At 36.1% G+C, this 13,425-nt stretch overlaps 1 protein-coding gene across 1 annotated transcript; it reads right to left on the reverse strand.

The window, feature by feature from the left end:
- Nucleotides 1–1,499: 1,499 nt before the first annotated feature.
- LOC308646808 (olfactory receptor 11H6-like) lies at nucleotides 1,500–2,444 on the reverse strand (the record flags this gene model as incomplete). Its single annotated transcript, XM_081290212.1, has 1 exon — nucleotides 1,500–2,444. The coding sequence occupies one exon, from the start codon at nucleotides 2,442–2,444 to the stop codon at nucleotides 1,500–1,502; it is 945 nt and encodes a 314-aa protein (XP_081146338.1).
- Between the last annotated feature and the right edge of the window lie 10,981 nt (nucleotides 2,445–13,425).

Here is a 13,425-nt window from a genome sequence, read left to right on the forward strand (position 1 = left end):
GTTAATCTTTTCTTCCTGCTCTTCCTCCCTGCTCTGTTCATAGTTGCTCTCATTATATCAAAGAAGACATTTGGTATTTGTTTTTTAGGGATTGGCTAGCTTCACTAAGCATAATCTGCTCTAGTGCCATCCATTTACCTGCAAATTCTATGATTTTGTATTCTGACATTTTCTATGTGTATACTTTCCTTAGTCTTTTTTTTACTATGTATGATTACTAAGATTGCAGAGTTATGTATTTTTCTATTTATAATCTATCTCCCTCAGGAGGCAGGGACTTTACCTTCGACACAGATGTCATTCCAGTGCATGTAACAGGGCATATGATGATTTATGAATGAATAAACAAAGTATCTCAATCCCAGATATCAACTGACCAATTTATTTTTGACCAAATATTTGGGAAAAATCTCTTGGAAATAACATCATATTCCTCTGTTTTTTTTCTTCTTTTTTTCTATGTGTACTTCTACCTTTACTGGGTTATGTGCTCAACTCAACTTTATTTCACTTCAAATTAAGCCAAAAGTGTGATTCACTACTTACAAATTGTCTTTTAAATGTAAACTTATTTCTAGGTACTTTAATTATCTGGCACAGGCAATAAGAGCTAAGAATAATGTAACTTACATCTTATGTTATAAATAGAGGACTTGAAGTCAAGTTAGGAAAAAACCTGCTACTCTTACCATCATGAGTGCTTGAGACACCTGTGGATCTCACTGAATCTTCTTTCACTTCTCTCAGCTAGTATAAGATTTATATGTTTTTTTTTTTTTTTTTTTTGCCTGTGCCACATAGTATTCAAAATAGCAGCTCTACCTATCAGTCTCTGGGCTGGTGCTGGTCTAGATGAATCAGAAAAAACTGAGTAAAGTTAAAGTCAGTATTTTCAGGGTCTATTTCAAAGATTCTGACTCAGGAAATTTGGAGACAGTCCTGCAAATCTGTCCTTTAAAAGAGTATTGAAGTGTAATTATGAATCAGATAGGTTTGGGAGACAGTGGTTTAGATTGCTGCTAATTACCTGTATGTCAAATAAAATTTTGGCTTAGTTATGGTTTACTGATAAGCACCAAATTTCTTTCATCTGAGCTAAAAAGGCATTCTCTGCTCTTCCATTAGGAGTAGAATAGAGATTATTAGAACAGAAAAGTTAAGTGCAAGAATGAAATATAAGGTCATCTAAAAAGTCAAAGACTATGAGAACAAGGATTAGGTGAGTGATTTCATGAAAAAAGGGCAAGCAGTTATTGGAGGTTAGAATAGAAGGGTCTAAATAGAGGCATGGAGGTCATTTAATTCAAATTACCTTTTACCAAATCTTCATTTGAGAGTGATGTCTACTTTAATTAGTATGTTCTTCTCTATCAGCTGATAGTCAGAAGTTGAATTTGAGACTTTGTCTCTAAATGCAAATGAATAAAGCCACAAATGTCACCTGAAGATGGAAATGAGGGAGATCAAATGGGGAGAAAATATGATCCACTTATGAGCGCTCATGAATTTTGACTAATTTTAGTGAGTATCTTAATTTTTCTCAAGGCTGCCTTCATGTCTTTGTTCCGGAGACTGTAGATGAGTGGGTTTACAAGTGGGGTCAAGGAGGAGTAGATCAAGGTTACAACCTTCTGTGTTCCAGCTGGATTCCCAGAATTTGGGCTGATGTACATCATCATAATGGTTCCATAAAACAGAGACACCACAACTAGGTGAGAACCACAGGTGGAGAAAGCCTTGCGCCTTCCAGCAGCTGAGGGCACACGAAACACAGCTCTGAGGACCAGAGTGTAGGAGGCAAGGATGAAGAAGAAGGTGATGAAGATAATGATTGAACTCAATAAGGAACAGGAAAGTTCAATTCCAGGTGCAGGAACACAGGACAGGGCCAGGAGAGGACCAGGGTCACAGACAAAGTGGTCAATGGTATTGGGGCCACAAAAGGGGAGTTGAGTGATAAAATAGATAGGCACTGGATAGCAGAGGAAGGCAGTCACCCAGCAGAGGACCACCAAGATTGTGCAGAGACGATTGCTCATGATGGTGGGATAGTGGAGAGGCCGACAGATGGCCAAGTATCGGTCAAACGCCATAAGGGGCAATAGGAAGGTCTCATTGATACCCAAGGAGAAGAAGAAGTAGAACTGCAGGAAGCAGGCTGTGAAAGAGATGGTTTTTGTCTCGGACAGGAAGTTTCCTAACATATTTGGGACAGTGGTGTTGATGTAACAGATTTCCAGGAAGGAGAAGTTGGCCAGCAGGAGGTACATTGGGGTGTGGAGCTTTTGGTCCAGCTTCACTGCACAGACGATGGCCCCATTTCCCAACAGTGTCAGTATGTAAGACACAAGGAACAGCATGAAGAGGAGGACCTGGATCTCTCTGGAGCAGGAAAAACTCAAAAGTATGAATTCAGTCACCATATTGGCTCCTGATGCATTCATGGCTTCCTAAGGGCAGAGAAGAAAAAATAACATCATGTATAACCTCATTTCCTAAACTTCTTATATGTTCCCTTATTTTTGAGATTGTAAATTCCTCATATTTTATTATTCTATTAAGTAAACTGCTGAGGGATATATTGATAACTATACTCTAATGACTGTCAAACTTTGTGAGAATGCTTTTATATCAGACTCTGAACCCTTTCACTCTGTCTCATTTTTCTTTCTGAATTTTCTCACAAATTAAGTATCTATGGTAAACAGCTGGAGATGGTTACTGACAATAAGTAGAAATTGTGAAGGAGATGTAAAAGTTATGTATTCACTTTCTTAGAATGACATAAAAATATCCTTCACAATAATTGAATTTTCTCAATGAGATACGCAAATTATAGGCATCACAGGAGGAATGAAGAGAGAAAAAGATAATGAATATCACAATAAAATCTTCCTGTATTTCACCTCTTATTGTGCTATTCACTTTTCATTCTGCATTACTGTTGAAGTTATCAGTGTTGGTGTGTACAATGACCCACACATAAAGTGTCAAAAGTGCCATCCTACCTCTGTGTTCAACAAATTTTGTTCACTCAGAAATCTTTGACTCTTCAGACATGTGCATAATGGTTTCAGTTTAGTTCCATCATTTATGCTTATAAAATGTCTGTAAAGCCTTGGTCTATGTTAAGTCCACTTATATGTAGAAGAAGGGATAGTGCATTTGGAATATAGTTTAAGATATTTCAGATCTTTGTGTGGAGTATCAGGATTTCTGGGAGATTTTTGGTATCCTGATTTATTGATGGGTGAAGAGGGTCACAGATATCATACTCCCAAGAAGACACCTGTGTGTTCCAAGGCAAAAGTGGGAGACACAGAACGTCTGTCTGGATAGGAATTCTCTCTTGTTTCTCCATCCCCTCAGTCATTTGAATCTCATTATAGTTGGAAGATTGGAGTTATTTGGAAAGTGAAGGGAGAATCCTCACGAGATCCTCCTCCCTGAGTTAGACTCAGTTTGGGACATGGCCTGACTTCCATCAAAAGAGAGGGAAAACAAAGCCAATGGAATCACCTAAGACTTGTTTACCAGAAGTTTTGTCTTAATATTTGATTGATTTTTAAGGATGCTTTCCATTAATGAGGGACAGTCATCTTTTGGTCCTTAAAGTGCAAATGATAGTGTGATGTTTATTCAGGTAAACGTAGGTACAGAATATAGTCCCAGACACTATAGAAGTTTATAGTGAAGAGTATTCAGTAATATATTAGCTAAAAATATACACTTTCCAGATCACATCAGGTCATACCTTTTAAGGATAAGTTTGATTATTACATAGGATGGAAGGGATTTTGAAGTTTTCACAACACACCCCAATTGAAGTCTCTTTTTAAAACCTGTGTATAGATCCTCTTAGGCATAGAATATCTGTGGGCATTTCCTCTATAGCAGGAAGTCTGAGTACCTCAAAACCACATGGACAAAGTAAAACAGCAAGAAATATTTGGTGAGGAATATCAAGTGGGAGTGAACTCACCAATCCAGTGTGTTCCATTATCCCATTGCTCTCCCCTCCTAGAGGCTGATCACCTGCTCTTTGGAAAAAGAAAACATTGCTAAAATAAACATTGTGGAAATAAGAGAAGGCTTTCAGGCCTGCTCCTGTTAACCATTTTGTGTTAATCCTTCCAAATATCACTTCACTAAAATATCTGTTCCCCTAAAGAGCTCATTCTCCCTGAGTCCAACTTGTGGTTAATAAAGACAGAAGTTATTTACTTCTGAGGGTTCTTCCTCATCCTCCTGTCCTTCACTTCCCTGAGTTTCCCAACCCTCTGGCTTGTAAAGATGAATCTCTTTCCATCAATTCATGTGACTTTTGGGATTATGTTTGTTCAGTCACACAAAAGAAGGCAGAGCTAAAGGGCATGGGTTAGGGTTGTTTTACACTTGTACCTCTTCTAAAACCATCTTCTCAAGGAATTGGTGATTCTGTCTCATCATCTTCTGTTTTCACTGCAGCAAAAGACAGGGCAGAAGGCAGCCAGCAACCATAGTGGTGGTGTACACATAGGCTTGGAGAGACTGGCATATTTACTATCTAGGAGAGACTTAATCTATGTTGCTCGGATACCCACCTCCTTGTCTTAAGGGATATAGTCTTTGGTGGATTGCAAAAGTGGGCTTTCTGTTTCATGATTGTTAATCCCCAGTGTTCCCTTCTATTGGGAGCTCATATGGGGCTCCTGGGATCCAGTCTCCAGTGGTAATCACATTATCTCATGCAATTCTTGGTGCACACATTTATTTTCTTTTATTCACGGGTAACTGTTAAGATGGTGCAAATACTAAAGGAACACCAGCTTAGGTAAAACATGTTTATCCTGCTGTTATTTCACATTCAATTTTATTCATATTTTGAGCCTATTGATTTTGGAATTTTTTATTTGTCGATATTAGAGTTACAGCATTAGAGTTCTTATATTATTTCTACTGACTTAATCAATGGCTCAATAAGGGCTACTTAATTTAAAAAATTTAAATAATTTTTTTTTTGTTTAAAAAATTTAAGGAACAATTTGATTTCCCTGGTCAGCTCTGTGATATTAGCATGATACCCATATAAATATGTACTCTCTCACTGTGACCAGAATTTAGAAGCACAGACCATGGAAGTATATAGTGAAATGCTGAAATTCTTGAATACATCTCCTTATTTTTGCCTTTGGTTATTTCAGTGTTTTTAGAAGATGTCACTAAAAGTTGACACGATTTTGAAATTTGCTTCCTTTGAATAATTAAGGCATTGGTTAAAATATGACACACATATTTAGACCCCTTATTTTCATTATGCTTCTGTGTGTGTGCATGTGTAAGCATGACAGGTACATCCCATCTCAGGTATGGAACAGGATTGTTTTTCTATTATTTTTTTGAGACATCTTTAGTGAGACCAAGCATTGTTAATAATATGACTACAAGATATTCAATAAACAATGGGAATATTTTGAATGTATTGATTTTCTCAGCATTATTCTCATAGGGTAGAAATATTTTTGTCTTTTGAATGGTAGCAACACTTTTATAAATGATGAACATTTATATCCTAGGATGCTCAAATATTTGGCTTTCAGAATGTTTATTCATAAAGCCTTTTGTGTTTGAAGGCACAATGGCCAATTTTTTGACACTAAGTCTCTGTCAGAATTATTATGAAGCAAAAACTTCTATATTCCTCAGTGATGGGATATACTTGGTGATGGGACTGTGTGGACACTTAAACTGAAGTATTAAGCTTCAGAAGTATTAAAATATATTAAATATTAAAATAAGTATTTAAATATAAATCGAAGTCACCATCTGCCTTTATCTTATTATTGGGTAATGACTAGTGTTTTTATAGCTCACAGACACACGAAAAACTTCAGCTCCCCCAGTAACTCTAGCAACATCCCTGAACTATTAAGCTTCAGAGGTTAATGGAAAATTATGATAATGGGAATCAAGAACCAGGGAAAACCAAGAACTCAGCAGTTGACCACAAAATTGGTATAAAGATACCAAGTCATAGTGGTCAGATATGTAGAGGCCTGCAGATGGAAAGGAACTAATAAAATGCCATATCTTCCAGGAAAAAAACATTTTGCAGAGTCTAAGGAGAAGAAGAAATAGAACTGGAATAAGTACCCAGAGAAGGAGATGACCTTGGTGTTAGACAAGGAAGTCAGTAAACATGTTGGGGACCATGGAGGTGACTTACCAGATCTCCAGGAAGGAGAAGTTGGACAGCAGGATGTATATGGGGATGTAGAGTCTCTGATCTCAGTGCACAGTGTGGATGATGGAGCCATTGCCCAGGAGGGTCAGGAGGTAGACAGGGGAGAAGAGCACAAAGAGGAGGATCTGCCCCTCCCTGGTGCCAGGAAAGCCCAGGAGGATGAAGCCAGAGATGTTGCTAGAGTTGCTGGGGAAGCTGAAGTTTTTTGTGTGTCTGTGAGCTGTAAAATCACTAGTCATTACCCAATAACAAGATAAAGGCCGATGGTGACAGATTTATATTTAGATAATCTTGAGAAAGAAAACACATAGAGATCAATAAAAAATATATATGTAATATTCAACTTTGTTAATCCTTTGCTCCAATGCACATTTCATTGTGGGCTCAAGAAAACTATTGGTCAGAATGGATAACCTTTCACATATCCTCTATTATATTAAAGTCTAATATAACCTTCAAACTCACTTACAATACTCTCCTTGAGGAGTCAGTATATATATCCATATTAAATATGCATATTATATACATAATACTTAAATGTATATACTTTATGTAATATGAATATATACAAGAAATACTATATATAAATAAATATATGTCTTAGCCATAATAACTCTTTTAAAAATAAAATCAGATCAGCCTCTCCCTTATATGTAGACTCATAATTAAATAAAAATTTGAAGCTGTGGTCTTTGAATTGAGTCCTCTTAACATCTTCAACCTCATAAGCTATTCTGTTAAACACACATGAAGAAACTCTCTCTTTCTCATATACACTGTATTATTCAAAAGTTCACATACATAATCCACAAATTTAAGCCAGCAACTATAAAACAGGGTTCTTTGGAGAAAATGCCAGTCAGGCGTGAGGTAAAAGAACATATGTATATCATCCCTGAGCTTTCCAGGCTCCACTTAGGGGTGTAAATATTTGGCAACTCACATAGTAAGCAGCATTTCAGTAGACAGTGATGTCACTTTTGTAAATCTTTGTACAAAGAGCTGGCCAATCTTTCTTTAAATAGTTTAGGTTTGTGGGCCATTCAGTCTCTGCTGAAACTACTCTGCTTGGCTGTTGTATTGCAAAAGTAGCTGTCATCAACACTAAAATGAATGCATGTGGCTGTTCCAATAAAGCTTTATTAAATACAGTGAAATGTTATAAAATTATCATGTGTTAAAGAATTTTATTCTTCTATTATTTTTGGGGGGTAAAACTGGGCCATTATAATGTTTTTTAAAAAATATTTATTTTTTAGTTGTAATTGGACACAACACCTTTATTTCACTTATTTATTTTTTATGTGGTACTGAGGATTGAACCCAGCGTCTTGCACGTGTGAGGCGAGCGCTCTACTGCTGAACCACAACCCCAGCCCCCATTTTAATGCTTTTTTATAATTAAATAAATAGTTCTTTTGAAGATCACAGATAAGTGAATCTGTTTGGTAGTATTCAGAAACATTACAGTAATGGTAGTTTTCTTGTAATCTTTAAAAATTATAAGAAGTGACTTGTATGAAACTGCTGTCCAACTAGTGTGGCTGTATTTATGCATCAGGATGGTTGGAAACCCAGGCATGTGTCCCCTAAATGATCTTATCTCCTTGGTGTCACAAGGTACAATTTGGTTGTGTGTATCTCAGTGATTGAACCTTTGGTAAAACCACCTAGAGTTGTATCTAGTGAGAATGATACACAGATATTTTTTTTATTTTTTATTTTTTTTAGATGTTGATGAACTTTTATTTTATTCATTTATATGTGCTGCTGAGAATTGAACCCAGTGCATCACACATGCTAGGCAAAGCGCTGTATCACTGAGCCATAACCCCAGCCCTTGGTTTCATTCTTAAAACCACATTTCCAAAAGACAAATACATTTCACATGGTCGGTATACAACAGATCCAAATCTAATCTCTAGATTTCATGAGCAATAGCTACTCATGTTATTTTTCAAATTAATTCTGCTCTTGGCACATCTTTACTCACATAATTACATAAAAATTACTTCTGCTTATGTTGTCATTTGAAAATGGAAAGTACATGATTTCAAGAACATTACAACCCTGAAAATTAGTCATTTTTGTAAAAATGCTATTTTTTCTCATTGATTAAAGTTATGCCCATTTTCCAAATGTTCTAAAATGAATGTGTTTAACTTTTATGAGCAAATTGTTGCTTTGTTGTGAAATAAAGCATTCAAACAAAAAGGGTGAATAAAATGCATAAAGTTAGACAGTGAACAATAAATATACATATACCCAGCATGAGATGAGAAATACACTATGAACATATCTCAAAAGCCCTATGTGTACTTTCTCTAACTGAATCCTTCCTGTCTACACCAGTAGTAACCACCTGCCTGTATTTTGTGGTAACCAGTGTCTCTCCTTTCTTTATACCTACTAGATACACAGATATTTACCAATTGCTTCCTTTGTACTTAAAAAAACTGTGAAATAAATTGTGAGGAAATAAGATCTATAAGAAAGGCATTGGTGAGGCTCCTGGACGTTGGCCCAGACTTGAGAGGAATTCTGTTCAAAGGAGGTGATGAAAATTGACTGTTCTCAGTGGTAGAACACGTCCCACCCCGGATGCTTCCATCTCTGACTGCTAAAGATAGTTAGGGTACCAGGGATTTGGAGGTGGAAGTAGGAGAGGGGATAAAAATTCTAGGAGCTTTTGAGTAGATTCTTAGCCTCTATGATACTTACTTCATTTCTTTCAAAGGAAAAGGGAGTTGATTATTTGATTTTAATTATTTGTTATTATAGCACATTTAATTTTATTCCAAGTGTACCACAAATATTTATGTTACTAGAACTTTATGAATCCAGAGATGATGTTTCAGTTACATTTCTCTCAGATGAAAACACAAGTTGGATGGTCCATCACTTGTCCATGAACCCAATGGATTTATGCCAGCTGCCTCTTGGGGCAAGTCTCCAGCTTTGAGTCTGACAGAGCTGCTGTAGAAAACAAGAAGAGTATAGAAATGATTCTCTGGGTGCTATCACCATTTTATGTTTGACCTCATCAGGTTGACAGTGGGTGAAAGCCACACATTTCTTACAAGAGTATAAGAAATGGCTCTTCTGCTCATAGAGCAGCTGAGGGGTTTATCTGGCATAGGCTGAGCTGGAGCTGTCCAGATGGCAGGCAGATCCCTCTGAACTGGCTGCAGAAGGGGGTATGAATATGGGTACATTGGTTTCAAAGTGGTACTTGTGGGTATAGGATGTTTGATCTGATTAATTAAGATTCCAAACAGAAATCCCAACACCTTCACCCCTACCATATCTTAGAAAAATTGGGTTAGGCTCTGTTTAAATTACCATATCCTATACTATAATATATAAGAGGAAAGCAAGATATTTATCTATCTATCATCTATCTATCTATCTATCTATCTATCTATCTATCTATCTATCTATCTATCATCTATCTATCTATCTATCTAGTCTTAAGAAGGCACAAAGGTGTGGAAGTCTTCTCAGGGTTTTTCCTTCTGGGGGACATTGGAACCAGTTAGATCATAATATACCTGTTCACAAGGACAAATTTGCTTCAATTCAAAAACCAACTTCCAAATAAACTTTTTGAGAAGTTAAATACTGTTTTTCAGATGGATGCTTTTCATTTTAATGGTTTCTTTGAGCGTATTACTTGCTTGTTTGGAAAGGTGAATTATAAAAGTTTATGAAACAAAAACATTGGCAATAATTTAACTCTGCAAAAGGCATAAATATCTCATCTATATGGAATTCCCACACCACATTTAATGGAAGGTAGAAAAAAATTTTGTTTTACTTAATTCTGAAATTTTCTTTTCATTGGTCTTAAAAGAAAAGATTTAAGTATAAGCAAATATTCTGTGAGATACATATCTATATCTCTATATAGATATAGATATAGATATATATCTCCAAACTCACATAGCCACTCAGTTTAGTAGTCACCAATGGCCTCAGGGGCAGAGAGGCTCCATATAAAGTCTCTTTCTCATAGAGAATGTACAGAAGACCTCACCTCAGCAAAAGTGAGGCACTAAGCAACTCAATGAGACCCTCTCTCTAAACAAAATACAAAATAAAGCTGGGGATGTGGCTCTGTGGTTGAATGCTCCTGTACACTCCCTTCTGAAAAAGACACAACATATCAAATTCTCTAGGACAGTATGAAGATAGTTCTTAGAGAAAAGTTTATAACATTGAGTTCTTTCATTAAAAACAGAAAGATATAAAATAAAAAATCTAATATTACACCTTAAGTCTCTGAAAGAAGAATAAATAATACAAAAATCTAGAGAAGACAAAAACAATTAAACCAGAGCCAAATTTAATGAAATTGAGAAGAAAAACAATGACAAAATACAAAGGATTAATAAAACAAAGAGTTGGTTCTTTGAAAAAATAAGCAAGTTTGAACAAACCTTAGCCAAATTAACCAAAGAAAGAGACAGAACACCCAAATTAATTAAATATGAGATTCAAAAGGAGATATCAGCATTGCTAAAACTCAGAGGATTCTTAGAAACTATTTTGAAAATTTATACTTGTTGTGGGACAGCCATGGGTGGTGTGTGTGAGCTATGAGCATTTTGAGCACACTAGTGGACTGGACTGACGTTGCTGCTATTTCTGGGCTGTGCATGTATGTGTCCCTTTTGCTTGCTCTGCCTTTGATCCCACGTAGCACCTGAGATGGGCATGGCCTTCCAAGACGTCAATCTGCTGGCAGCAAGACATCAGGAAGCTAGACTCAACCCCCTGAGTCCTGACTCCTTGCCTCATTTGGGTGGGACTTTCTTGAGTGTCTTCCCCTCAATAAAAGGGCTTTAGAACAAAGCTAATTGCTGCAGTCCAGCTGCAGCAAAATAACCGGGGGGGGGGGGGGGACGAACAACTTGTGTACATTGATACAGCAGGAGTGGGAGCCTTTTATTGTAGGACAGGAGGGGTATATATACATTCCACACAGCTTATCTAATTAACATAAACTAGATACAGCAGTCAACCAATAAGGAATATCCACACTTAATGGCTCGCTGGCATTACTTCACAAACCGCTCCCTCTGGCAAAATGCCAGGCACCATCTTGACTTGTTTACAGACTCTAACAGCTAATATCATACTGAATGGAGAAAAACTGAAAGCATTTCCTCTAAAAGCAGGAAAAAGAGAAGGGTGTCCACTCTCACCATTCCTATTCAACATAATCCTTGAAACTCTAGCAAGAGTAATTAGGTGAGAAAAGAAAATTAAAAGGAGACAAACAGGAAAAGAAGAGATCAAGTTATCTCTGTTTGCTGATGACATGATCTTATATTGAGAAGACCCAAAGAAAACTCCACCAGAAGACTTGTAGGCCTGATAAACACATTTAGCAAAGAAACAGGATACAAGATTAACAAACATAAATCAATTGCTTTTCTTTACTCCAATAATGAATCTGCTGAAAAAGAAATTAGGAAAACTACCCCATTCATAATAACCTCAAAAAACAAAGACACACCACTTTAGGAATAAATCTAATGAAAGAGATGGAGGATTCCTACAATGAAAATTAAAAAAACATTGAAGCGAGTCATTGAAAAAGACCTTAGAAGATGGAAATACTTCCTATGTGTTTATATAGGCTTCAGAATTAACATTATCAAAATGGTAATACTACCAAAAGTTGTATACAGAATTAATGCAATCTCTATCTTTTGACATTCTTCCCAGAATTAGAGAAAGTAGTTCTAAATTCATGTGGAAGAATAAGAGACTTAGAATAGCCACAGTAATTCTGAGCAATAAGAGCAATACTGAAGGTATTTCTATACCAATCTCAAATTATACTACACAGTAATAGTAACTAAAACAGTATGGTATTGGCAACAAATCAGGCATACAAAAAATAGAGTAGAAGATGCAGAGACAATCCCACATAGATAAAATCATCTGATATTCAACAAAGGTGCCAAAAACATATGTTGGAGAAAGATATCCTTTTAAACAAATGGTGTAGGGAAACCTGGATATTAATATCTTGAAGAATGAAACTAGATCCCTATCTTTCATTCTGCATGAAAGTTAACTCAAAGTGCATCAAAGACTTATATGAGAAATTTAGGGTCAACACTGTCATATTGGTTCAGATATTGACAAGCTTTAGAAATGCAACCAAAAATCAGCAAGTGGGATAGCTCAAATTAAAAATCTTCCATCCAGCAAAGGTAATGATTAAGAGTGCAAAAAGAAAGCCTATAGAATGGAGAAAATCTTTGATAGCTACTCCTCTGACTAGGGATTAATATTCTGAATATATAAAGAATTCAAAAAGCTTAACATCACCACCACCACCAACAAAATAACCCAATCAATAAATGGGAAAAATAATTAAAAAGATATTTCTCAAAAGAATAAATACAGATAGCCAATAATTATATGAAAAAATATTAAACATCTCTACCAATTAGAGAAATACAAATCAGAACTACTCTATGATTTCATTTCACTTCAGTCAAATTGGTGATTATCAAGAATACAAATAATCATAAATGCTGGTGAGGATGTGGGGATTCATACCTTGTTGGTGGGACTACAAATTAGTGCAACCACTCTGCAAAGCAGTATGGAGTTTCCTCAAAAAACTATGAATGGGACCATCATATGATCCATTTATCCCATTCCTCAATATACATTCAAAAAATTTAAAATCAGCATACTATCGAGATGTAGCCACACCAGTGTTTATAACAGCACAATTCCCAATAGCCAAGCAGTGGAACTAACCTAAGTGCCCATCAATAGATGAATGGATTAAGAAAACATGCTATATGTTAACAATGAAGTTTTACTCAGCCATAAACAAGAATGAAAATTATGGCATTTTGTAGTAACTAGATGGAAATGGAGTACATCATACTAAGGTAAATAGCCAGACTCAAGATCAAGGGTTGAACATTTTCTCTCATATGTAGAAGCAGAAGCTAGATCAAAATAAGAAAAGAAAAAATGTGGGTGGGAAATTTCATGAAAATAGAAGAGAGATCAGTGGAGCAGAGGAAGGGGATTGAGGGGGAGGGAAGAGGGACAGGGAAAGGGAAGAACAAAATGAATCTGAACAAATTTTCCTGTGTACATATATGAATATGCCATAGTGAATTTAATCTTTATGTATATTCATAATGCACAAATTAAAAAATCTG

This window comes from Spermophilus citellus (assembly GCF_964194105.1).
Source record: "Spermophilus citellus genome assembly, chromosome: 4".
In the NCBI taxonomy this organism is placed as follows: Eukaryota; Metazoa; Chordata; class Mammalia; order Rodentia; family Sciuridae; genus Spermophilus; species Spermophilus citellus.